Below are 27,909 nucleotides of genomic sequence, written 5' to 3' on the forward strand. Positions count from 1 at the left end.
AAATGCACTTGGTTAATTGGATGTGGCTAGAGTGGGAGGAAAATGGGGGGGCATAAAAACTCCACACAAAAAAGGATCCTGGCTGTCCGCCCGGGAATCAAACCAAGGCCCTTCTTGCTGTGAGGCGACAGCACTACCCACTGTGCCTCAGTACCACCGTTGTTATATAATAAACCCAATTCCCAAAAACTGACCTTTATTCAAGTAAAAACAGTACCAAGTCATATATTTTAAATACGCAAGTTGGGAGAGGTGCATGTTTATTGCTGCGTTACATCAACCTTACGCGTTACATTTTAGCAGTGTTCTGAAAAACTATTTCAGAGCCCATGTGGTATATTTATTACAAAAGCATGTCAATTGTTAATGCAGTGCCATTAATAGCCATGGGCATTCAATGCTGGTTTTCAGCTTTGCTCTGGAGCCTTTTAATAACATAATGGACTGAAAATGTGGAAATCCCTGAATTTGTATTTTAAAACATGGTTAAGAAGCAGGTATTCTAAGCTTTAAATGAAACCTCTTATATAAATTGCAACTTGTAGTTTAAAATGCTTTTACAAATATACAATTTCAAAATTTTTTAATTTTGTCTAGATTTTTGAAGCCTAAACCACAATCATCACTTACATCACAATCATCACTTACAGTAGTGTTAAAAAAAATAGCAGTGATTTTAAAAAAGAGAATAAAGCACAGTCATTATAATAACTTTTATTTCCATAAATGCAAATGCACTGAAAATACTACACTTTCAATTCTAAATCAAAACATTAACAAAATTTAGCCAGTTTGTGTTCATCCTTTACAGAAAGTTAAGAAAAATGAATATTAGGCTGTTCAAAATAATAGCAGTGCCAGCATTTTTCTTTAAAAACTCAAAAAATGTATGTATAAACTGAAAAAAATGTTTGAGGTTTCACTTTACTTTAAATTACTGAACTAATATTTAGTGGCATAACAATTGTTTCCAAGATCTGTGTTGTATGGAGTCGACCAACTTCTGGCACCTCTGAACAGGTATTCCAGTCCAGGATGATTAGACTACATTCCACAGTTCTTCTGCAATTTTGGGTTTTGCCTCAAAAGAACACATTTCAGATATTACAACACAAATTCTCTCTGGGACTGAAGTCAGGGGATTGGGCTGGCTTCTCTATTACCTCAATCTTGTTGGTCTGTAACCAAGATGTGTTGGGTCATTCTCATGTTGAAACACCCATTTTAAGGACATTTCTTCTTCAACATAGGGCAACATGATCTCCTCAAGTATTCTGATATATTTAAACTGATTCATGATCCCTCGTATGCCATAAATAGGCGTAACACCATGGTATGAAAAACATCCCCATATCATCATTTTGTACCACCATGCTTTACTGTCTTCACAGTGTACTTTCGCTTGAATTCAGTGCTCGAGGGTCGTCTGACATACTGTCTACGGCCACTAGACCCAAAAAGAACAATTTTGCTTTCACCAGTGCACAAAATGTTGAGCCATTTCTCTTTGGACCAGTCAATGTGTTCCTTGGCAAATTTGAACCCATTTAGGTCGTGTCTTTTTCTTAACAACGGGACTTTGCAAGGAGTTCTTGCTGGTAAATTGGCTTCACTTAATCATCTTCTGTACTCACTGGTAACTTCAGATGTTCCTTGATCTTTCTGGAGGTGATCATTGGCTGAGTATTTGCCATTTTGGCTATTCTTCAATCCTTTCGAACAGTAGTTCCACGATTCCTTCCGCGTCTTTCAGGTGTTGGTTGTCACTTCAAGGCATTTGAGATCATTTTAGCTGAGCAGCCGATAATTTGCTGCACTTCTCTGTATGTTTTTTCCATCTACAATCAACTTTTTAATCAAAGTACGCTGTTCATCAGAACAATGTCTGGAACAACCCATTTTACCCAGTATTTCAGAAGGAAATGCACTATGACCAACCTGTGCAACATTTGCCACCCTCCTACCTTAAATAAGGGCCAAAATTGACACCCGTTCTTCTGACTTCACCATCTGAACTCCTCACTGCTATTATTTTGAACAAACCCCTTTCAATCAATGCTTCGATTACTCAGAATGAGCAGCATGCATGTCCTAATTGTTGGGTTTGTTTTGTTTTCATTACTCTACTACACTTTCAAGTAAATTATTTGCTATGTAGACATATCACTTCTACTAAAAACAGTGATTCATCAGGTTAATGGTGTTGGACTGCTATTTTTTTGAACACCACTGTACATCTAACTCCATACGTCTCTAGAGCTGAAGTGTCTGAAAATAAAAACTAAACACCAAACACAACTAACAGCAAAAAAAGTAACAAAAACTAAGCAGAATTTCAAACTTAAGAGTTTTTAAAATAATTTTATTCAATTTAAAATCTACACATCCAACAAAGGAACTAACAGTACTACATAACACAAATGTGATCATGATAAAAAGAACAGGATGCAGTTACTAAACATTTAGAATGTGAGTTTTTTCCAAGTGATCATACATTCAGAACATTCACAATCTTGTGGATTATCAGTGAAATGATATAATCAAGAACACACTATTAAAATGTTACTGTAAATGTATAAAATATTTTTACTTTAAAAGCAAATAAATTAAAAACATAGTGTTATGGTCCAGTTCATTTTTAACCTGCAAAAAACACCAAGTTAATCAAAATGACCTGAAATTATTGTAAAAAAAAAAAAAAATCTTATTTGTGTACAAAATCTGTATATTTACTCAAATTGAAGAACAGCGGTTGTCCCAAAGTTCCTCCCATCTTCTGCAGAGATTCATTAAGCCCAGCTTTCAGAAGTGAATAATCAGGCTTCTCGGTATAATGCAGGCTCATGACATGAGACAGGTAGGATTGTAATGCACCTGCCAAAATTGAAACAAAACCCTTACACTCAAATTATACAAACAAAAATTACCTTTCAAAGCATAATTACAGCAACACTGGCGTATTTAGCTCCACCCAGTTTAACTGGACAATTCTGCCTATTGACTCAAAGCACATTTCATGCTCAGACTACAGCCTAGTGCTAGTGATGGGAATTATGGCTCTTTGAAGGGAGCTGAATCTTTTGGCTCCATTCGTTTTAAAAAGCTGATCAAAAAAATGGCTCTTCGTTCTTTTATTTCAGGTGGCTACTGGGTCCCCCGATATTAATATAATTGATGAACAATCATGCAAATTTTGCCACCAACAAGTATTTTAATAACAATAGTTAAACAAAAAATAGTTTTAAATAATTGCAAATAAATAAAGTTTGTATCATCTGTTGTATAACTTGCAGGCAAACCAAGCTTATATTTCAAGCATAAAAAAACATTAGAAACACAAAAACAATTTTAGTAAAATTTCCAAAAAAATGTGCACAACTGCAGCATTTAGGGCAAGTTTGCTCTCTCTCTCTCTCTCTCTCTGTGTGTGTCGCTCGCTCTCTCCACGATACTGAATGCGTTTTTGGATTTAAATTTCGACAATAAATAGCTCTCATTATGATTGATTGATTCCTTCTACTGATGTGAAACGGAATGGGTGGATTACAGCCGATAAGAACTGCGCAGAAATAAAAATATATATTATAACGGCTCCCAGAGGCGGGACTCGGTTCCTTTCGTTCATTTTAAAGAGCCGTTTAATAGAATCGGATCGTTCGCGAACGACCCATCACTACCTAGGGCTCACTACACAACTTTTAAAAAACTCTGAACCTTTATAAAGTGCACTATATCACACATATCTACGTACAATTCCAGGCTGTTTCTCATAAAAAAATAACACAAGAAGACCTGACAGTGCTTTAACTGTCAAGCTGGAGAGTGATGTCACAAACTGCACTTTATTTGCTATTTAGTGTGTTAAAAATAAGTAACCTCACCAGGAAAAAGTACAATAAAATAGCTTTTTGTTGGCTAATTTTCTTACGTTTTAAATCAATTTATAAGTTTAAAAACAGCCATTTCTGTTTCAAAAAATGACAATAAAATAATAAAGGAAAAGTGTGGAGAGCCTTTTCACAAGTCTATGCTTTCCATCACCCGAGTATGTATTTTAGGGTTAGACATGTATGCTGCTGTTGCCAAACTTCATGAGACATAAACATCATGAATAACATTTATAATTTAAAATACACACATACCTGAAACTTTCTTCTTTTTATAACAGTAGCTCACTAGCCCATGAATATCAGTCATATACCTGTTCAGACAAAAAGCAGGGTTTATCCATAAATAATGCAGAAATAAACATTTAACATCTGTACAATAGTGTGCTAATAAGGTTAAACCACACTACAGTTTCAATGCACCTTGGTATAGAATTCTGTGTCCAAAATCTTGAATAAGTGTTTACCTGAGTTACATCTGATAAATGCAGCATATTATATACAGTGGATATAAAAAGTCCACACACCCCTGTTAAAATGTTTTTGTGTTGTCAAATACAAACACAAATCAGAAAAAGTTGGGACAGCATGGAAAATGCAAATAATAAAAAAAACAAACAGAGTTTCTTACATTTACTTTGACATTTATTTGATTGCAGACAGGATGAACCTGAGATATTTCATGTTTTGTCTGGTCAACTTCATTTAATTTATTAATAAACATCCATTCCTGCATTTCAGGCCTGCAACACATTCTGAAAAAGATTGGGACAGTAAAGCATTTACTACTTTCTAATGTTGCCATTCCTTTTCACCACACTTAAAAGACGTTTTGGCACTGAGGATACCAAGCAGACTGCAGGCAGGCCAGTTCTTCTGCAGCCATGCCTTAATATGTGTGCAGCATGTGGCTTTGCATTGTCTAGTTGAAAAATGCATGGACGTCCCTGGAAACGATGACGTTTTGAAGGCAGCATATGTTGCTCTAAGATCTCAGTGTACTTTTCTGCACTTAATATTTTTCTCAGTGTACTTTTTCTGCACTTAACTGTACTTAATACTGCCATCACAAAAGTGTAAATTACCTTTACCAAGGGCACTGACACAGCCCTATATCATGACAGACCCTGGCTTTTGGACTTGTTGCTGATAACAGTCTGGATGGTCCTTTTTGTCTCTGGTCCAGAGCACAAGCTGTCCATTTTTTCCAAAAAAAGACCTTAAATGCTAATTCATCTGACCACAGTACACGTTTCCACTGTGTGATGGTCCATCTTAGATGCCTCAGAGCCCAGAGAAGTCGACGACGCTTCTGGACATGGTTAACAAAGTAATCCCTTGCCCATGTGGTTATATCAGCTTATGCTGAGTGGCGGTTCTTGATGCAGTGCCGTCTGAAGGATCGAAGATCACAGGTGTTCAGCTTAAGCTTGCGCCCTTGGGCTTTTACACACTCAAATTCCTCCAGATTCCTTGAATCGTTTAATGATATTATGCACTGTTGAGGGAGAAATATGCAAATCCCCTCCAATCTTTCTTTGAGTTACTTTGTTTTTAAACATTTCCATAATTTTCTCACATATTTGTTGACAAACTGGAGACCTTCTGGTCATCTTTGCTCATCAAAGGCTGCTTTTGTACTAAACCATTATTACAATCACCTGTTGACATCACCTGTTTGGAATTACATCATTATGTAGTTTTTTCACCTCATTACTACTGTCCCAAATATTTTTGGAATGTGTTGCAGGCCTGAAATGCGGGAATGGAGGTATATTAACAAATAAAATGAAGTCAAAGTAAATGTAAGGAACACTGAATTTTTATTTTATTTGCATTTTCCATACTGTCCCAACTTTTTCTGATTTGAGGTTGTATAAGTCCAAGATTAATAATTTCAGAACTGTTTCCACCTTTAATGTGACCTATAATCAGTCCAGTTAAATTGAAAAAGTGCCATAGTATGGTTTGTACCCTTCTCCTGACGATGATATCCCTTTACTGTGTAAGCTTTTTGTAGACCATGGCTTTTGCTGTATGATGCAACTAAGTAAATGTACAGCTGAACTTTATATGGGGTTAATCAGTGACAATCAGTGATGGCAGGTGTCACTGATTACTACTTTACATGAGTTTGCATGTGATTGGTTAATTATGAATACAGCCACATCCCCAGTTGTGCAGTGACCCAGGTGATGCAGTGGGATATTCTGCTAGCACACCAGCACTGGGATTCTGAACTTCCCGAGTTCGAATCTCCACTCTGGTGTGTCAGAAAATGCACAAATAACCACGTTGTTAGTTCTTTATTTTTACCCTCTAAACAAATTTCAGTTAGTTTTTCAATTGAATTGCACAGATTATAGGTCAGGTTAAGTGTGGAATTAAATCTGAAGTGATTTATCTTACCTAGACAAAAACCTGGTAATTTAACAGGGATGTCTAGACTTTGTATATCCACTACATTATTTTTATATGCATTAAACCATTCTTAGAGGGGACTAGTGGATGCCAGCAAAAATGTCTTGTACAATGTTTGCACTTATTATGTCAGTTGCGTAAACATGTGCAGCTTTGATTAAATCAGATGTTTCAATAATTATGCCCTTCTACTAATATCAAAAATCTGCTAACACCCCTTGGGTCTGGTAGATTCTTGCATTGTAGCCACATACACATGGTGCAAAACTAGCTGGCAATAGGTGCCCAAATGTTTGGATACAAGTGAAAAAACAAATGTTTGTTACCTCTCCTTTTCAGCAGAGATGGATGAAGCTAATGATATGTTACTCCAGGGTAGATTGCCTGTCATCCAAAAAAGCAGACAGTAACCCAAAGACTGCAGATCACTGCGACGAGAGGGACCTATCATGTGAAAGAAACACATACACACCCCAAATTAGAGAGCTGAACATGACAACTGATTGGCATGCATGTGGTCTGCTTACCAGCCCCCTTGTGTGAATCTAGGCTGATAAAGCAAAGGTTTCCCTGGTGAGGACTGCGGCTGCCATCCCGATATTCAACATGTTTCCCTCCTGGACAGAACCTAAATGCATGGCCAAAGCCTGACAGGAACACCTAAAACCAGACACATATATTAATAGAACCTTCTTTCATAAAGCATAGTAAAACTTTTACATATATAAACCATTAACACTGATAAAGTGCTGAACCTGTGAGCGTTTGTCTGTATAGATGTTTCCAGCATGGATGTCTGCATGGGCGTATTCATTTTCATGTATGAACTCCAGGGCATCCAACTAAAATGAACATGCATATATACAGTGCTGTGAACATGTTTGAGCCTTTCACAATTTCTTGTATTTTGCAGATTTACAACACTTATCTGTTTTAGATAGTCAAATTAATTTTCATAATTTAATCATCTGAAAGACATGAACACAAAATGCAATTGTTTAATGATTTCATTCATTGAAGAAAGATCCTGTTTAGCTCTATCTTGCCCTATGTGGAAAAGTAACTTCCCCTTGGCTACTAAATCAACCAGTTAAACAAATTCATTTGACTACTGGGTTCAATATCACTAGCCACACCCAGACATGATTACTGTGAGGTCTGTTGAATCTAAAGTAAGCTAGAAGGTCTCAAAATGCAGCATATGATGCCACATTCTACAATGATTCAAATACAGATCTAAAGCAAACTCATTTGGTCTACCAATCTGGAAACAGTTACAAAGCCATTGCTGAGGCTCTGGGATTAAGATAATTATTCACAATTGCCTCATGCTCAAAAACCATCCAATGTAGCTGAATAAAAACAATTCTGCAAGAAAGAGAGGGCCACAACCCCTTTCCAGTGATGTAAATGACTCATTGCAAGTTATCACAAACATATGATTGCAGTTGTTACCTGCAAGGGTGGAACAACCAGTTATTAGGTTTAGGGGGGCAATCACGTTTCATATCATGTGTCTGATATAGATTTTCGTTATCTTCAATAAATGAAATTTAGATGATGCATTTTGTCTTTACTTATGTTGTTCTTATCTTGTATTGAAAATAGCCAAAATATCTGAAATATATAAATTAGGGCTGTCACACGATCAATTTTTTTAATCGAGATTAAAGAACCATGAACCATTTCTAGATGCAACACGTATAACATCATGTCGACCCACATTGTTAACTATGTTAAAGTGTCTACAGGCCATTGCGATCCATTTAACACCAGTGTTTGTAATGTTCCCACGACATGTATAGTTCATGGGCTTTCCATCCAAATTTCTCTGAAATAAAGTTGTCTGAGCTCATTTTGCCTGTAACGCGTATCCGTGCGCACAGATGCGTGTAATTTTGTCTAGTCATGATTTCTCACTTTTTGAAAACACCCCACATTTTGCAATATGTAGCAGCAGCTCGAGTAAATTCTAAATCACGACCACAAACTGTAAAAAGACCTGTGTTATCACTATACAGTATAAACACAATGTTGCTATGTTAAAGCAGTGCAAAATACCACAGTGATGTATGTTTAAAGCACACAACCATAGCCCAATAAAAATCGTTTGATTAGAAATTTTATTCTCGATTAATTTTTTTAATCGCGATTAAAATTTTAACGCCTTAAATCACGTAAATTAACGCAATTAACGACAGCCCTAATATAAATGCAACAAATTAGCAAAAATAGAAGAAATTGGGTGGGGGGCACCCTAATGAAGTAAGAATGCAATCACAAAAATAGCACCAGGAAAGTGGGAAGTGATAATGTACCAATCGGCATGCTAACTGCAGGGCTGCCCTCTCGGGGAGAGGCTCCTTCTCTGTGTCCATAACTGACAGCAAAGTTTGGCCCATGTCAGGAAAAATTAGAAATCTGCATGGTGAAAGACAAGACACACAAATAAATTAATGATAAGCATTTAATCATTTAGACAGCTCCAGTATTTAACAAAACATAATCCCTTGCCTCAATAGACTATTCTAAAAAACACCTAAAATTTCAGAGTTCATGTGGACTTCACAAGGATCTACTGTAACTTTTGGTGCTATATGGCCAAAAAACTGTTGCTTTAGAAACCAGCTTCTCATTTTAATCCAATATATAGTTCTACAGGGTTTCACAGTAAAAACCCTTGTGCACTATATGGCAAAAGGTATGTGGACACCTCTTGAAATTAATTAATAAGTCCATGTTTTTTTTTAATGCTAATTGCCTATATATACAGTGTATCACAAAAGTGAGTACACCCCTCACATTTCTGCAAATATTTTATTATATCTTTTCATGGGACAACACTATAGAAATAAAACTTGGATATAACTTAGAGTAGTCAGTGTACAACTTGTATAGCAGTGTAGATTTACTGTCTTCTGAAAATAACTCAACACACAGCCATTAATGTCTAAATGGCTGGCAACATAAGTGAGTACACCCCACAGTGAACATGTCCAAATTGTGCCCAAAGTGTCAATATTTTGTGTGACCACCATTATTATCCAGCACTGCCTTAACCCTCCTGGGCATGGAATTCACCAGAGCTGCACAGGTTGCTACTGGAATCCTCTTCCACTCCTCCATGATGACATCACGGAGCTGGTGGACGTTAGACACCTTGAACTCCTCCACCTTCCACTTGAGGATGCGCCACAGGTGCTCAATTGGGTTTAGTCCATCACCTTTACCTTCAGCTTCCTCAGCAAGGCAGTTGTCATCTTGGAGGTTGTGTTTGGGGTCGTTATCCTGTTGGAAAACTGCCATGAGGCCCAGTTTTCGAAGGGAGGGGATCATGCTCTGTTTCAGAATGTCACAGTACATGTTGGAATTCATGTTTCCCTCAATGAACTGCAGCTCCCCAGTGCCAGCAACACTCATGCAGCCCAAGACCATGATGCTACCACCACCATGCTTGACTGTAGGCAAGATACAGTTGTCTTGGTACTTCTCACCAGGGCGCCGCCACACATGCTGGACACCATCTGAGCCAAACAAGTTTATCTTGGTCTCGTCAGACCACAGGGCATTCCAGTAATCCATGTTCTTGGACTGCTTGTCTTCAGCAAACTGTTTGCGGGCTTTCTTGTGCGTCAGCTTCCTTCTGGGATGACGACCATGCAGACCGAGTTGATGCAGTGTGCGGCGTATGGTCTGAGCACTGACAGGCTGACCTCCCACGTCTTCAACCTCTGCAGCAATACTGGCAGCACTCATGTGTCTATTTTTTAAAGCCAACCTCTGGATATGACGCCGAACACGTGGACTCAACTTCTTTGGTCGACCCTGGCGAAGCCTGTTCCGAGTGGAACCTGTCCTGGAAAACCGCTGTATGACCTTGGCCACCATGCTGTAGCTCAGTTTCAGGGTGTTAGCAATCTTCTTATAGCCCAGGCCATCTTTGTGGAGAGCAACAATTCTATTTCTCACATCCTCAGAGAGTTCTTTGCCATGAGGTGCCATGTTGAATATCCAGTGGCCAGTATGAGAGAATTGTACCCAAAACACCAAATGTAACAGCCCTGCTCCCCATTTACACCTGGGACCTTGACACATGACACCAGGGAGGGACAATGACACATTTGGGCACAATTTGGACATGTTCACTGTGGGGTGTACTCACTTATGTTGCCAGCTATTTAGACATTAATGGCTGTGTGTTGAGTTATTTTCAGAAGACAGTAAATCTACACTGCTATACAAGCTGTACACTGACTACTCTAAGTTATATCCAAGTTTCATGTCTAGTGTTGTCCCATGAAAAGATATAATGAAATATTTGCAGAAATGTGAGGGGTGTACTCACTTTTGTGATACACTGTATGCATATATTGCCAAATTGTGACTCTGGTTTGCAGGAACTTCAGTGATCACAGTTGGAATAAATTTAAATGTTGATTATGAGCCAGTTTTTTTTTGTCCATCATCAGCGCCTGACCTCACACATACTTTTAGCCATACTGTGTACTGATATAAAGTTGTAGCCTAGTGGTTAAGGTACTGGACTAGTAAGCAAAAGGTCGCTGGTTCAAGCCCCACCACTGCCAGGTTGCTGCTGTTGGGCCATTGAGCAAGGCCCTTAACCCTTAATTGCTCAGACTGTATACTGTCACACAGCTGTAAGTCGCTTTGGATACAGGCATCTGCTAAATGCCAAAAATAAAATGAAAGTAGGGTCCTACTAAACTTACGGAAAATTGTGCTTAATTTCAAGGACCTTGTTTTTCAAAAATCACAGATTTTACAAATTTTTAAAGGAAAGTGCCACATTTCACGACAGTCATTAAATAACACTCATGAATTGAATGATAGAATCAATGGAAACTACAATACACAGCACAGCCTACCCTAACAAATACGTAAATGCTTGTTCGTGTTTTGACACCCCCATCCACAGAATTAGTTGGGAGTTTTCCTAATTCAGTTACCTGAGTAGTGTTTTTAGCTGCTTTACTTTGACATCTTGAACATTTTGTCTTACCGTTTGCTAGTGTAACCGAGCGTCTTTAGAGTTTGCTAAAGTTCATCTTGTTGATCATGTGTGTAGAGATGCACACTTTCCATTGACTATGGAATCCCCAAAGGGACAAAACACACTCAATACGTAAACACATACAGTACAGGCCAAAAGTTTGGACACACCTTCTCATTCAATGCGTTTTCTGTATTTTCATGACTATTTACATTGTAGATTCTCACTGAAGGCATCAAAACTATGAATGAACACATGTGGAGTTATGTACTTAACAAAAAAAGGTGAAATAACTGAAAACATGTTTTATATTCTAGTTTCTTCAAAATAGCCACCCTTTGCTCTGATTACTGCTTTGCACACTCTTGGCATTCTCTCAATGAGCTTCAAGAGGTAGTCACCTGAAATGGTTTTCAGGTGTGCCTTATCAGGGTTAATTAGTGGAATTTCTTGCTTTATCAATGGGGTTGGGACCATCAGTTGTGTTGTGCAGAAGACAGGTTACTACACAGCCGACAGCCCTATTAGACAACTGTTAAAATTCATATTATGGCAAGAACCAATCAGCTAACTAAAGAAAAACGAGTGGCCATCATTACTTTAAGAAATGAAGGTCAGTCAGTCCGGAAAATTGCAAAAACTTTAAATGTGTCCCCAAGTGGAGTCACAAAAACCAACAAGCGCTACAGCGAAACTGGCACACACGAGGACCGACCCAGGAAAGGAAGACCAAGAGCCACCTCTGCTTCTCAGGACAAGTTCATCCGAGTCACCAGCCTCAGAAATCGCAAGTTAACAGCAGCTCAGATCACAGACCAGGTAAATGCCACACAGAGTTCTAGCAGCAGACCCATCTCTAGAACAACTGTTAAGAGGAGACTGCGCAAATCAGGCCTTCATGGTTAAATAGCTGCTAGGAAACCACTGCTAAGGAGAGGCAACAAGCAGAAGAGATTTGTTTGGGCCAAAAAACACAAGGAATGGACATTAGACCAGTGGAAATCTGTGCTTCGGTCTGATGAGTCCAAATTTGAGATCTTTGGTTCCAACCGCCGTGTCTTTGTGAGACGCAGAAAAGGTGAACGGATGGATTCCACATGCCTGGTTCCCACTGTGAAGCATGGAGGAGGAGCTGTGATGGTGTGGGGGTGTTTTGCTGGTGACACTGTTGGGGATTTATTCAAAATTGAAGGCACACTGAACCAGCATGGCTACCACAGCATCCTGCAGCGACATGCCATCCCATCTGGTTTGCGTTTAGTTGGACCATCATTTATTTTTCAACAGGACAATGACCCCAAACACACCTCCAGGCTGTGTAAGGGCTATTTGACCAAGAAGGAGAGTGATGGAGTGCTGCGGCAGATGACTTGGCCTCCACAGTCACCGGACCTGAACCCAATCGAGATGGTTTGGGGTGAGCTGGACCGCAGAGTGAAGGCAAAGGGGCCAACAAGTGCTAAACACCTCTGGGAACTCCTTCAAGACTGTTGGAAAACCATTTCAGGTGACTACCTCTTGAAGCTCATTGAGAGAATGCCAAGAGTGTGCAAAGCAGTAATCAGAGCAAAGGGTGGCTATTTTGAAGAAACTAGAATATAAAACATGTTTTCAGTTATTTCACCTTTTTCTGTTAAGTACATAACTCCACATGTGTTCATTCATAGTTTTGATGCCTTCAGTGAGAATCTACAATGTAAATAGTCATGAAAATACAGAAAACGCATTGAATGAGAAGGTGTGTCCAAACTTTTGGCCTGTACTGTACATGAAAAATTTAAAATGTTAATACGCTAAACACAAACCTTTAAATTTTCAATTTCACAGCAAATTGCATTTAGCACGGGAAACAGCTCATTTTACGGGAAACGGCTCATTCTGCGGTCAATGACACGATTTTCACAGCCGTGAATTAGGTAGGGACTTAATCATAAGCAAATGTGTATTTGCACCTTTATCAATCATTGCATGTACTGGCCTTCAGTTGTGACTGTACAAGGTCAAGCAGCAAGGCATAAAGAATGCACATGGTTTTATGTTCATGGATCAAAACATATATGTAAACATACCTGTATGTTTCATACAGACCAAAGCCCACAGAGGGTGGAATTCCAAGAAAGTCCAGGTTAAGTTTTTTCACCCATTTCTCCACTGAAAAAGGCAACACAGGCATGCACACACATATACACCATATGTTTTAGTGGCAAGTCCAACTCAAATGTTTTTTTTTTTTTTTAAATACTGCACATGTCAAAACTGACCTGCCACAGATTTAGCAGCTCTTAAGAGAAAATTCTGTTCATTAAACAGTTGTCCTTCTTTAGCACCCTAAGGTAAAAGAGACATACATAATAATTAAACATACATTCTACTTAGTAAATACGGTGATGTAAAAAGTAATTACCCCTTTTCTGATCTCCTCTGTTATTGCATATATGTCACTTTTTAAACTCAATTTCATTCATTTTTGAAAGTATTCAAAATCCATATTACACTTGTTGTGGATACATTTTAAGCCCTACTTTTGCAGAAATGCTAGGTTATCAGGCATTTAATGTTGGTTTCAAGTTTTGCCACAGCATCTCTGTTTGGGCTCAGATCAAGACTGTGTAGACCACTCCAAATCTGAACTTGTATTAGGATTTTACGTCTGTAGTTCTTTAGAGGTTTCAGGAATGGGCCGGCCATTTGTGTTCGAATTAGTGGTATAATATGGGCATTATTTCTTATGGGTAAAGATGCACCCCTTTGTTCAAATAAATATCCTTATGTAAGGACATTTTGGTTTGGGTTATTTTGTGATGTTTTGGAGAAATTTCAGCAGTCTGGTCACTGGTGAGTATCAGCAGCAGTGTTACAAATTTACTTCTATGTGAAAATAATGGCTTTGGTTGTGGTTTGGTGGAGTCCTTAAGCCTTGGAAATGGCTTTGTGACCCTTTTCCAGGATGAAGTGTTTTGTGTAGTTCTTGTTAATGTTCTTTAAATTTCAGCACAGATTAAAAAAAATATTGACAGCTTCGGTAATGTTTAAGATTTGACATTTACATTTTACATGCAAATCAATGTCTTTACAAGGTTGATATGCATTTTGGGCTAATTTTGTTTCGAGGATGAATACAATTATTTTACAAATATATTTTAAGATGTGTTTTACTCTCTTAGTGTAATATTGTGTTTTGTAATTATTAATTTGGTGTTTTTTAATACAATTATACAATAAGAGTGTGAATCAGATTACTTTTTATACTAATTCTCACCATTTTCAAAATGTGGTTCCATTCAGATGTGCTCTTCACATTAGCTTGTTGCACTGTATAAAAAAAACAAAACCATTAAAATTGTGATGTCATTTGTTAATATTAAAGAGCTAAAAAAAAAAAAAGTAAATAAAAGTAAATACAGTTTACAGCCAATGACTTCCCTTCAAAGCATTGTGATTTGGGATGCAGCCTATTTCAAGCAATCATTTCATATTCTTGAAGAACTAAATTGGCTTAAACATTTGAAACGTCCTGGGTTTAAGAGTCTGGTCAAGCCCCCACATGACAAGTCTTTTATTCATAGAGAATAGCTTTCAGATTTTTCCTCCTTAGTAATGCCACACTATATTTTGTCATATTTAACCAACAGGTAAGATAAATCTATGCAGAGACTAAGGGTGAACCTAAACGTTTGGTCAGCAAATACCATACCTTCATATGTTAGCTCCACCTCTGTTCGATTTAACAGTCTGCCCAATCTCCATTTCTTGCCTGACTGGTCACAAAGCTCCATCCCTTCCTGCACAGGTTCCACAACACATCGCTTGGCTCGCTTTGCCTTGGATTCTGGTGAAGTCACAACAAAATAAAAAACGTTATTACAGTGGGGCCAAAAGGTATTTAATCAGCCACTAATTGTGCAAGTTCTCCTACTTAGAAAGATGAGAGAGGTCTGTAATTTTCATCATAGGTACACTTCAACTATGAGAGACAAAATGAAAAAAAAAAATCCAGGAAATCACATTGTAGGATTTTTAAAGAATTTATTTGTAAATTATGGTGGAAAATAAGTATTTGGTCAATAACAAAAGTTCAACTCAATACTTTGTAACATAACTTTTGTTGGCAATGACAGAGGTCAAATGTTTCCTGTAAGTCTTCACCAGGTTTGCACACATGTATTTTGGCCCATTCCTCCATGCAGATCTCCTCTAGAGGAGTGATGTTTTGGGGCTGTCGCTGGGCAACACGGACTTTCAACTCCCTCCACAAATTTTCTATGGGGTTGAGTTCTGGAGACTGACTAGGCCACTCCAGGACCTTGAAATGCTTTTTACGGAGCCACTACTTCGTTGCCCGAGCGGTGTGTTTGGGATCATGGTCATGCTGGAAGACCCAGCCACGTTCCATCTTCAATGCTCTCACTGATAGAAGGAGGTTTTGGCTTAAAATCTCACGATACATGGCCCCATTCATTCTTCCCTTAACACGGATCAGTCATCCTGTCCCCTTTGCAGAAAAACAGCCCCAAAGCATGATGTTTCCACCCCCATGCTTCACAGTAGGTATGGTGTTCTTGGGATGCAACTCAGTATTCTTCTTCCTCCAAACATGACGAGTTGAGTTTTTACCAAAAAGTTCCATTTTGGTTTCATCTGACCACATGATATTCTCCCAATCCTCTTCTGGATCATCCATATGCTCTCTGACAAACTTCAGACGGGCCTGGACATGTACTGGCTTAAGCAGGGGGACACGCCTGGCACTGCAGGATTTGAGTCCCTCTCGGCGTAGTGTGTTACTGATGGTAGCCTTGGTACTTTGGTCCCAGCTCTCTGCAGGTCATTCATCAGGTCCCTCCGTGTAGTTCTGGGATTTTTGCTCACTGTTCTCATGATCATTTTGACCCCACGGGATGAGATCTTGCGTGGGGCCCCAGATCGAGGGAGATTATCAATGGTCTTGTATGTCTTCCATTTTCTTACAATTGCTCCCACAGTTTATTCACACCAACCTGCTTGCCTATTGTAGATTCACTCTTCCCAGCCTGGTGCAGGTCTACAATTTTCTTCCTGGTGTCCTTCGACAGCTCTTTGGTCTTGGCCATGGTTGAGTTTGGAGTCTGACTGTTTGAGGCTGTGGACAGGTGTCTTTTATACAGATAACGAGGTCAAACAGGTGCCATTAATACAGGTAACGAGTGGAGGACAGAAGAGCTTCTTAAAGAAGAAGTTACAGGTCTGTGAGAGCCAGAAATCTTGCTTGTTTGTGGGTGACCAAATACTTATTTTCCACCATAATTTACAAATAAATTCTTTAAAAATCCTACAATGTGATTTCCTGGATTTTTTTTTCTAATTTTGTCTCTCATAGTTGAAGTGTACCTATGATGAAAATTACAGACCTCTCTCATCTTTCTAAGTAGGAGAACTTGCACAATCAGTGGCTGACTAAATACTTTTTGGCCCCACTGTATATGCACCGATCAACCATAAGATTAAAACCACCTCGTTTCTACACTCACTGTCCACTTACCATATAGAAGAACTTTGTAGTTCTACAATTACTGACTGTAGTCCATCTGTTTCTCTGCATACTTTGTTAGCCTGCTTTCACCCTGTTCTTTAATGATCAGGACCCCCACAGGACCACTACAGAGCAGGTATTATTTGGGTAAAATAGACAGTGGGTGTAGAAACAAGGAGGTGGTTTTGATGTTATGGCTGATCGGTGTACACATGGGTAACTATAAAGTGTAAAGATAATTTTACACATATTTGTTTAATTTAAATTTATTTATCATAACATACACATAAATCTTTGTAACTTAACCATCATAGTTTAAATAAGTTTAACTAAAAAATTTGGCAAAAAGTTTTATTGTCAGATGAGATCAAGACTGAAGTTCAACTCTATGTTTGGCAAAAACCAAGCAGTGCCGCACACAATACACCATAACTATTTATGAAGCACTGTGGTGGCAAAATTATGCTCGTGTTTTTTTTTTTACTTTATTAAGAACTGGACAAGCATTGAAGGGAAAATGGACAAAGCCAAGTATATCCAAATTCTTCAGAAAAACATGCAACCTTCCACTAAGCAGCTAAGAATTACACTAGGATAGGAAGGTGAATGTCCGTCCACTAAATTTGACTAGACTTTCTGCAAGAAAGAATAGGCAAATAATTCTGCAAGAAGGAATAGGCAAAACAAAAATTGACAAGGTCAAAATAAAATCTGTCAAAAATAAATCATTACGGGTAAATTTGCAAGATTTAAACAAATACACTACCAAAAACCACTTACTCCCTGTGCCACTTTAGGCTACTTATTATTAGCTAAATATCAAAAACATGGTTTCATGAACAAAGATTTAAGCATCTGTCATGGCAGCACCCTAACCAATACCACACAATAATAAACCTGTGGGGAGAGCTCAACAGTTTGTTTGTTAGGATTTTAATGCCATGTTTTACTACTGTTATATTCATGACAGAACAGATAGTTAGATTACACAATTCATCAGTTCATGTTCAATGTCAAACACCGTCATGGGCAATTTTGTATCTCCAATTCAACTAACTTGCATGTCTTTGGACTGTGTAAGAAAAAGGAGCTCCTGAAGAAAGCCCAAGCAGAAATGAGGGGAATATGAAAACTTCACAGAGAAAGAACCCAAATCGCTCCACCTGGAAATCAAACCCGAGACCTTCTTGCTATGAGGCGACTGGGCTACCCACTACACCACCGTGCTGCCCCAAGTGGTAAAGAGAAAAGATCCACAAGAGGATTTTGTAGCCTAAAAAATATAAGGAGTGCCTTATGATTCCTTGCTCACTGCTGTTGTGTCAGCAAATGGGTTTGTACTAAATGCAGAACGCAGAGACTTAGCTTATAAATTACAACAATATTTTTGTATGAACATTTTTTCTCATTTTAATGCTTAAAATCTGGAGCTTAAAATTGTAACTTTAAAAGTAAGTAAACTATAAAAATAAAAAAACTACACTAAAATGTACCTATTCCCCTCTATTTGATTGCTAACCTGAAGGGGGAGAACATAATGGAGAGGTCACTTTCTTTTGCTCCTCTTCTTTCACCTCAGCAGATGCCTTTCGTTTTAGAGGTGATGTCAAAGGCTTTCGATCTGAAATAAAATTACAAATCTAGGTGCAAGTTTTTTTCATATAGTATCAACTTTAAAATCACAGCCATTTCATTCCTATTTACCTGTGTTAGTACCAACTTTGGTAGGTGTGGATGGACTGCTGGTTTTCCTGGCGGATGATCGGCGGCTACTTTGGATGGGTGTGCGGGTCAGAGCTGTACAAGCAGTCAACTCAACAGCTATAAGAAATTAACAAAGAGAATATATTACACTTAACCTTTTTATTGTACACAGTAAGCACTTATCTTCGCCTCTTTACAGTTATTTACATGTAGCAAACTTCACATGGTGCAAGTAAGAAGGCACTAACTTACTAATCTTGCAACCTTTATAAACAACAACCTTTAAATAAATAAGTGTGGTTCATGAATATGCACGCCCCTAAACTACAGCATGGTACATCTTGACTCAGCAATCTTTGCCCACTCTTCTTTGCCAAGATTGCAAGTGCATCTTGTGTGCACATCCCTCTTCATGTCACCCCACAGATTTTCAATTGGATTCAGGTCTGGAATCTGACTAAGCCATTCCAAGCCATTTTCTTCTGGTGAAGCCATTCTTTTGTTGATGTAGAGGTATGTTTTGGGTTGTTATTGTGCTAAAAGGTGAAAATTCTCTTCATCTTTTAAAAAAAAAAAAACTGCTCATGGAACTGTTCACTGGAACTGTTCAGAATTCCTTTCACCCTGACCAAAGTACGGTATTCCGCTAAAGTATGTGATTGGTTAATTCTGAACACAGCCACATCCCCAAATATAAGTGGGTGTCCACATTTGTTTTATTTTTTATGTTTATTTTTCCCTTCTAAACAATTTCAGTTTGTTTTTAGAAAAAGAATGCAGAAGAATGCCTTTATTTGTCATGTATACATATACAGGTGTACAGTACAATTAAATTCTTTCTTCACATATCCCTGCTTGTTTGGAAGCAGAGAAAGTTAAGGGCCTTGGCTCAAGGGCACAAGAGTGGCTGCATGTCAGAGCTGGGATTCGAACTCTCAACTTTTCAGTTGATAGCCCAAAACTCAACCCACTAGGCTACCACTGTCCCAAAAATATTAGGGGAGAGCACGAACGCAGTACCCTACTATCAGAAATTATGCAGTCAAGATTCCCACATTTGGGGAATTTGCAGGGGTCAGCACAACTGGAGCCTCACCCTGGGTGAACCACCTTCTTAATCATGGTCTTGCCCATGCCAGGTAAGCGATTTTTAGGTGTGCTGTTTTAATTAAACAGCACAGATTTAGTGTCACAAATAAGGTGGAAATTATTTACCTTGTTCCAAATAATGACATCACAAAAACCTGGCATTTTAGCAGAAAGTGTAAGCATTTAATCTTATCACCCAAAAAAAATAAAAAATCATGACATTTCAACAACCCCGAGTGTTTTTTATAAAACCAATCTTTTGACTTATGTCATAATGACAATAAAAATAAGAAGTTAAAGAAGAAGTTCAATGTATATAGTGCCTTTTTCATACCCAAGTTCGCTTTACAGTGTAAGAAGAGGAGGAAGAAAAAACCCTCAGTGAGTAAAAAAATAAAAGTATTGCAAAAAGAGGAAGTTTAAAGCACAGATTTCAAGGCAGATAATGAGTCACAAAGAGACTGGGGTAATGTGCTCTATAGTTTAGGGGCCACTACTTGAAGGATTTGTTTGGGACAAATAAATGCCCTGTATCTGAGGAACCATGTAGAGATTTGTATATCAGCATGAGGAGTTTAGGTAACCGGTGTAAATGACACAGAATTGTGGTGATATAAGCTATATGAGGTTTTTTGGGACACAAGCAAAATAATATAAAAGCATGAAACAGAGTTTTAGAATCTTTCATGGAGAGCATGGGGCGAAGACAAGCAATGTTAAGGAAATGAAAAACCTGTTTTTACAGAGCCCTAATATTTGGTTTAAAAGAAAGACCTGTCGCAACATACAGGTTAAATGTAAGGCAACTACAGACAGGGCCCAACAGTAAAATTTTAGTTTGAATATCATCAGCTGAAAGGCAAATAACAAGTATGTCCTGATTGGTGGATCTGGATCTGTACAGATCCTTATTTGCATCAGATATGGTAATTGGATGCATGCTGGATTGGGGCCAGATCTGTTTTATGGCTCTGGATCAGACTCTGCACATTTGGACCAGATCCAGCCCAGAATGTATATGGTCTTTTAGTAGGCCATCACAAGCTCATGGAAAGGGACTGACAAATGCTATAGTTAGAGTGTGTAAAATGGTCTGTCCTTGTGACACACAATAACTGGGTTTCTATGACCAACAAACCTAAGATGACCATGCACAATGCTAGCTAAGCTTACTAATATTCTTGTGGCAGAATGGATGTAAATATGTCAAGCGTCCACAAAGGCCGATACGCGTTTTTAGGGCACTTGTTTGCTGGACGAAATTGTGACTTGTAAATTTACCTTGCAGGTTGGTGACGGGTGGCAGAACCTCTTTTGATAACGGAAGCTGCCTGTGTGTGTCACAGGTTGTTGTATCCAAAACGCCAAATAAATCGTTGCTGGTAGTTTCAGGAGCATCGAACTGGCAGGGCAACTTTTCCCCACAGGACGGACAAAACTTAAATCCAGGCTGAACCTTTGAGCCACATTGCGGACAAAAATGCAACGGCATGCTGGATCTGATCCTTAGTCCTACTGGAGTCCTCCTAGTCAAAAACAATAACACAGAGAAACTGGCGATACGATGATTTCAGTTTTAAGTTATTTTTCCTCGTCTGCACTTGCTTTAAAAGAGACTAAATACGAGCCAACGCATCTAATGCCTTGTTATTCGAAACTTAACAACGTATTGTCATCACGCTAACCAAGCAGCAACACTTCCTTGTCACCTTTGTATATATTTGTCAAAATAAAAGTCAAACAACGCTAGTAGGCTGGGTGGGTTTAGCTGCTCGGCTGTACCGCATAGCAAATGTCTTCTGGTCCGGATCTGGGGCCAAATGTATTGCAGAGTATCATTTTTCATCACTGCAGGAAATCCTCTTTAAATATTAAGTATGCCCATATACTATATGATCAGTTGGGGCAGTTGTAGCCTAGTGGTTAAGGTACTGGATTAGCAAGCAGGAGGTCGCTGGTTCAAACCCCACCACTGCCAGGTTACCACTGTTGGGTCCTTAAGCAAGGCCCTTAACCCTCAGTTGCTTAAACTGTATACTGTAAGTCGCTTTGGATAAAGGCGTCTGCTAAATGCCGTAAATGTAATGACCAAAAGTATGTGGACACTTGATCATGAGCTTGTTGGACATCCTATTAAAAAATCTTAAAATAGAGCGACCTTTATGTCATCTTTTCAGCTATAACAACAGCCAAAACTGATGTTGGTCAAGAAAGCCTCAATCGATGTTCATTCCAAAACTGTTTAGTGCGGCTAAGGTTAGGTCTTTATGTCAGCCACTGATTTCTTTAAATTCTTTAAATTTCTTTAAATCGAGCTTTTCGTCATGTTTTTATAGACCTTGCTGCTGGAACATGAAAGGGCCTTCCATAAATTGTTGCTGCAAAGTTGGAAGCATATAATTTCCTTTATATAATTGATTTATTACACTTGTTAGCAATTGTCCCAATCAGTGATGGCATAGTTACCTTTAAAAAGTAACTTAGTTACTTAGTTAAGTTAGATTACAAGTTACTTTATTAGTTACGTTCAGCAGCTGCCATAATGCAACTGGAGCTGCGTAGGCGATTGAAGCGGAATAAGAAACAAGAAAGATAGCGGAAAACTAAGTCCTCTGTTCACAAGTGTAAGTAAGATAAATAAAATAAAAATTTTAGAGACAAATAAATAACAAAAAGACGATAAATATCCAAAACTTTGGCGATTGGGGTTTGTAATGAGTCTGTAACTATGGTGATATTACGTCATCACGTCCCCACATGTAGTACGTAGCGGTGTTGTTTGCATACTGCATACTTCTGTACTGAAAGTATGTACTTCTTTACCGGCCGAGTAGTGCATACTTCCTCCAATCTAGTGCATACTCTGTAAGTATGCGATTCCGGACGCAGCTCGTTACTTAATTGTCGCATAGGCCAGACATCACTCTCCGAGACGCAAAAATAGTAACGCACAGTAACTTGGATAAGTAACTTTTATCTGATTACTGGATTGGAAATAGTAACGCGTTAGATTACTTGTTACTGAAAAATGTGGTCAGATTAGAGTTACTGACATCAGTGGTCCCAATACTTTTGTTCATTAAGAGTTCAGTCTGGAACATATAGCAGCTGGTAAAGCAACATGTATAAAATAAACATTAGTGTGAATACTCAAATAAAGTCAAATTTATTTAAACAGCGCTTTTTACAATGGACATTGTCTCAAAGCAACTTTACAGAATCCAGGACCAACTGACAAAAAACCCCTATTGAGCAAGCCGAGGGCAACAATGGCAAGGAAAAACTCCATTAAAATTAAAGGAAGAAATCCTGAGACCAACCTGAATAAACCACTTTAAAACAATATAGGGTGTATTGTACATCTTATATATTTGTTATCCTTATTATCAAAAGTATGTAGTCATATCTTCTAATTATTGTTCCTTTGCTATGGCAGCAGTTCGGGCAAAGCCTATAGTTGGTTATTGTTCTATGTGATTGTTTTTACTTCCCTTCCTAGGGTTTATATATTAATTTTATTTAACCTTACCACCATGAGACAAAGGAGTGTGCCATAAAACCAGAATGCTGTATTATTACATTATTGCTTTGTTGTTTTTGTAATGGTTTTCTCTGCTATTTTCAAGTGCTTGTAGACCAATTCATTGTTTCTGTACTACAGAAGTGTTTGGTAGCTTCCATTTTGCCAGCTCAATAGCTGCGATACCCATCAACCAGATATGTTCCTGCAGCCTACACGGACAGAAATGAGTTAAACATCAGGTTTAATTTTTCAATTCCTCTTATTCCTTTAGTTTTCTTTTTAATGATCCAGAGTCAATAACATATAATCTGATAATAGGGCAAATGCTATTCGTTTATGTGCTGTAAAAGCTTTAAACTAACCTCTGACACACCATGGAGTCACATGCTGACTGTTTAATAACATCCAGAATAGGGTTCCCACTAATGCTCCTCTTATTTTATGTGTCTATTAATTGCCTTGCCACGTAAAAATCTGCTAGCTTCACAGTAGCTCTGACAATAGCACATTAGCAGCTACATTAAATAACCACACTAGGCATGCAGAAGACAAGGCTGAGGTATATAAAGCTACACTATATGGCCAAAAGTATGTGGATACTCCTGATTATTAAGAATATTGTATAGCTACAAACTAACTTTATATTACTGTCCATATATTACAACTCATTTTGCTTTATTAATGTATGTCACATATGTCCTTAGCACTTGTAATATACTAAACTTCCATACCATATTTATTAAAAACAAAAAACAAAACAACTGAGCCAGTGGTGTCCTCATATCACATTAAATCTCTCTCCACACTGTAAGCCCTACTTAAAAAATTTGAGGAAACCGGTTGCCTTAAAAAGGTTAAGTAATGTATAATGAAAACTTGAGTTAGCATAACTTAAAAAATTAGGTTATTACACCTAAAACACAAGTTGATTAAACTTACCAACTGCTTGTCCCAATAATTCTACTTATTATCTTGAGCTCAATGGAGAAAAATATTGATTTCTTCTTAGTTTTCATGTTAATTACATTTTAAATATCAATTACAAATGTTTATAGAAAAACAGACAGAATTATAAAATTATTTTTCTTTATTTCACTTCAGAAGTATTTACTTAAAATACATGGGGCAGTGATAGCTCAGTGGTTAAGGTACTGGACTAGTATACAGAAGGTTGCCGGTTCAAGCCCCGCCACCACCAAGTTATCACTGTTGGGTCCCTGAGCAAGGCCCTTAACCCTAAATTGCTCATTGTGTAAGTCGCTTTGGATAAAAGCGTCGGCTAAATGCTGAAAATGTAAATGTCAAGAAAACATCTTAAAACCTGTACAAACTGTATATAAAGTTCTGATGAAACACAAACAGCTCTTCACAGTAACCATGAACCTGTACTCAGTTTCACACAGCAAGCTGATTTCTTAACGTTTGGCTGGCAGCTCTCTAAAACAAAACAAAGAAACAAGAAACAGAAGTATTAATATCAACATTAATACCATTCATTTAAGGATTAAAATAAAGCAGACCAGCACACTCTTTGCTTCGTATGAAGGCTAGCATGCTAACATGCTAGCATGTAGCCTAAATAAGGCAAATAAAGCAGCGCTGTTTGATTATTTATTTAGTGTCAACATTAAGATCATTTATTTTAAACAAAATTGTTAAGTAAAGTACAACACTTACCAAAATTAGACGGAAGATGAAAAAGCCCCATCAGACTGGTGTACATGCTACTCAAAAATAGCATAATGAGGAAGAAAATGTTCGTCCACTTAGTTTAACAAAGGTTCCACTTCACAAAAGACATTTGAGAAAGACAAGTTTACTTTTGCAAAAAGCCTTAAATGAAAAGTAAAAAGTAATTTGCAACAACAGGTTACAAAAGTTAAAACAAATGGCTCCCGAACACAAGAAAAGCATTTTTGCCTGATTCACCAACAGCAAGCTGAAAAAAGGTGGACTTACACATAAATGGGGGCGTTTTTCTGTTTAACTACCTTAACTTAACTTTTTTAAGTTAATCTGATAGAAAAGTAATTTTTTTTGTTTAGTAAACTTAAATCTTTTAGCACATTTACATGTGTACTTAAATGAGTACAATGTACTCTGCATTTCAAAAAACTTAAATAATTTATGTATGTTGTACTAAGAATGTTTGATTAGATATAAAGTCTGGGCTTACAGTGCATAAACTGAAAGCTTATTAATTGATGAATTTATTCATTGTCTGTTTTAGTATTTCCAATTGGCCTGACTGCTTATACTTATAATAAATCCAGTTTGCACAGAAACTGTTTTATAAGTCTTGTCAATAGCTTAAACAATTAAATATTTACATTAATACATTTTTAATATCTTTTTAATTTCCCTTTTTTGGGGGGAACCCAAGATGGTCGCCTGACAGTGAGCTGGCCGCTTGCTACAATATGTTCTATATATTACACTTCTCCTTCAATGCATGAGAATTATTGCAAAATGTAAGGGGGAATGATTGACAGATATAAATGTGTCTAGAAAGATTCAAATGTGTGTCCTCTTAAATGCCTGCACTGATTTAAGATATTTTACAGCATGTCAAATTCCAAATGTGGGTTGTTTATATGTTGTGTACAACCAGACAATAGGAGTTGCTATAGCTATCACTGTTGCAGCAGCAGTGATGGGAAAGTCTTTGTGACCAGCCCTCTTTCATGTATGACCAATTGTGTCTGTTAAGCACCTGGCCAGACTGGTAGCACAGTGATTTAAACTCAAGAGCTCGAACTCTTCGAGGTGATAAGCTAGCATATTAGACTGCTTCACCACCTACACCCAAATGAACCCATTATAACAAGTAAAAATGTTTGCAACCCCACCACAAATCCACTTGTGGGCAAATTACAAAGAAAGTTAGCCAAGTTTAAATATTAAAAATCTAAAGTAAATTTAGCTTTGCTAAGTAAATTTTGTTTTGCTAGTATTTTATGGCCATGAGAAGAGCTTCAAACTCAATAAATAACTAAATTAAATTACTTAGTACTAATACTTTTAGTAGCTCAGAACTTCATCTCATTAGTTTAATAGTCTCTGCATTATATTTTAGTGGTTTACATGCCTATTACATAGACATTTAGGACTGAGTTTATTTAAGTTGTCTTCTTTTTTTTCTTTTTTCTTTTTTTTGGTTTACTTTTCTCTCCCAATTTTATCTTTCCCCCATTTTCACCCTCTAGCTGCACAGTACCCGTGGTCGATGACAGCTGCAGTCTACCACGTTTCTTCTGGAACATCTGAAGCCACCAGCAGCACACAGTTATTGATTATACTCTTATTTAGTGCACTAGTATAAATTAGGGTGCTTAATCCTAAATAGATTTTGTGTCCTATATTAGTGGTCTACGTGCATACTATATATCAGATGTAAAAAGTATTTCAGCATGACTATACACCAACTAAATACCCTGTGGATGAGCTGGAATTACAAACCAGGCTTCTTGTCCAACATCAGCATTTGATCTCACAAATGCTCTTTTCAATAATTTGGCACAAATTCCAAGAGAGACACTCCCAAAATTCATCTATAGTAAGAAACAGAACTACTCCACCTGGGAATCAAATCCAGGACATTCACACTGTGAGGCAACAGTGCTACCCACTGAGCCACCATGCCAGGGACAAACAACGTTTAGAAGTGAGTTTGTGTGGTTATTCATTTATTTATACATTCTTCTTTGTAATCACCTAACCCTGGTGAGGTTTGCGAAAGACATGGCAAAAAAAAAAAATTTTCAAATAAGCTGCGTCCGAAATGGCATACTTCCATACTCAATAGTACGTGAAATGAGTACGCGAGAGCGGTTAGTATGTCCGAATACACAGTATACACAAAGAGGTACGCGAGAAGTACCCAGATGACCTACTTATTGGGCAGCCATGTTTGAGTATGCAAGCGATGCACACTTGCGGTCCGTTAATGTATCCCATAATGCAACTGGAGCTGCGTAGGCGTTCGAAGCGTAATAAGAAACAAGAAAGATAGCGGTCCTCTGTTTACAAGTGTAAGTAAGATAAATAAAATAAAACATTTTAAAGACGAATAAATAACAAATAAATATAAATATCCAAAAGTTTGGCAAGTGGGGTTTGTAATGAGTCTGTAACCATGGTGATATTACGTCATCACGTCCCACGTCATCCCTTGACGTTGGAAAGATGGCGGATGTAGTGCGTAGCAGTGTTGTGTGCATACTGCATACTTCTGTACTGGAAGTATGTACTTTTTTACCGGCAGAGTAGTACATACTTCCTCCAATCTAGTACGTACTCTCTAAGTATGCGATTCCGGACGCAGCTATAGCTTTGTCACAGGGAGCACTGTGTCACTAAGCATCACTTTTGTCCCCAAGAACAAACAAACAACACTCGCGATGCTCAGTTGCATTTATCAGAAGTCAGAACATGTCTGTCTCAAGGGTACTGACCAAATACCCTTCTCATGTAAAACCCAGAGAGTGGCATTATTTTAATTTGTGTACAATAATAGTTGTGTCATTAATATCGTGAAATAGTAAAAAAATGATTATTCGCATATGCGGTTCAAAAACAAGGACTTAAAGAAATACACTGGCTGCATAGCACTTAAGGTACTGGATTATTGATCTAAAGGTCACTGGTTCAAGCCTCACCTCTGTCACCAGTTACCACTGTTGGGATGGTTCACTGTGTGATGGAGGAAAAGGAATCTTCACCAAACTTATCTGTTTCCCACATCCACAAAAGCCAGTCCAGAGGT

General features: G+C 37.9%; 1 protein-coding gene and 1 pseudogene across 2 annotated transcripts; both read right to left on the minus strand.

The window, feature by feature from the left end:
- Positions 1-2,366: 2,366 nt before the first annotated feature.
- On the minus strand, positions 2,367-21,714 carry vrk3 (VRK serine/threonine kinase 3). Of its 2 annotated transcripts, XM_063012840.1 has the most exons (14): positions 20,903-21,714; positions 18,533-18,649; positions 18,348-18,449; positions 15,014-15,148; positions 14,579-14,631; positions 13,581-13,647; positions 13,389-13,470; positions 8,627-8,729; positions 7,064-7,150; positions 6,836-6,968; positions 6,635-6,752; positions 4,143-4,201; positions 2,734-2,874; positions 2,367-2,643 (listed from the first exon to the last, which is right to left on the minus strand). In XM_063012840.1, the coding sequence occupies exons 1-14, from the start codon at positions 21,111-21,113 to the stop codon at positions 2,639-2,641; spliced, it is 1,413 nt and encodes a 470-aa protein (XP_062868910.1). In that variant the 5' UTR covers positions 21,114-21,714; the 3' UTR covers positions 2,367-2,638. The 2 variants fall into 2 exon arrangements, with proteins under 2 accessions (XP_062868910.1, XP_062868909.1); XM_063012839.1 differs by lacking the exon at positions 2,367-2,643 and having other exon boundaries at positions 2,659-2,874.
- On the minus strand, positions 19,529-19,679 carry LOC134331986 (U1 spliceosomal RNA; annotated as a pseudogene).
- Positions 21,715-27,909: the final 6,195 nt, after the last annotated feature.

Source organism: Trichomycterus rosablanca, chromosome 17 (assembly GCF_030014385.1).
Source record: "Trichomycterus rosablanca isolate fTriRos1 chromosome 17, fTriRos1.hap1, whole genome shotgun sequence".
NCBI classification, from domain to species: domain Eukaryota; kingdom Metazoa; phylum Chordata; class Actinopteri; order Siluriformes; family Trichomycteridae; genus Trichomycterus; species Trichomycterus rosablanca.

Excerpts from the sequence above, each read along its gene's own strand:
- vrk3 (XM_063012839.1), bottom strand. The coding sequence starts at position 21,113 with ATGCCGTTGCATTTTTGTCCGCAATGTGGCTCAAAGGTTCAGCCTGGA. Across the intron at positions 13,471-13,580 it reads AGCTGCTAAATCTGTGGCAG|TGGAGAAATGGGTGAAAAAA; the intron begins GTCAGTTTTGAC and ends TGCCTTTTTCAG. Across the intron at positions 7,151-8,626 it reads TGCAGTTAGCATGCCGATTG|TTGGATGCCCTGGAGTTCAT; the intron begins GTACATTATCAC and ends TGTTCATTTTAG.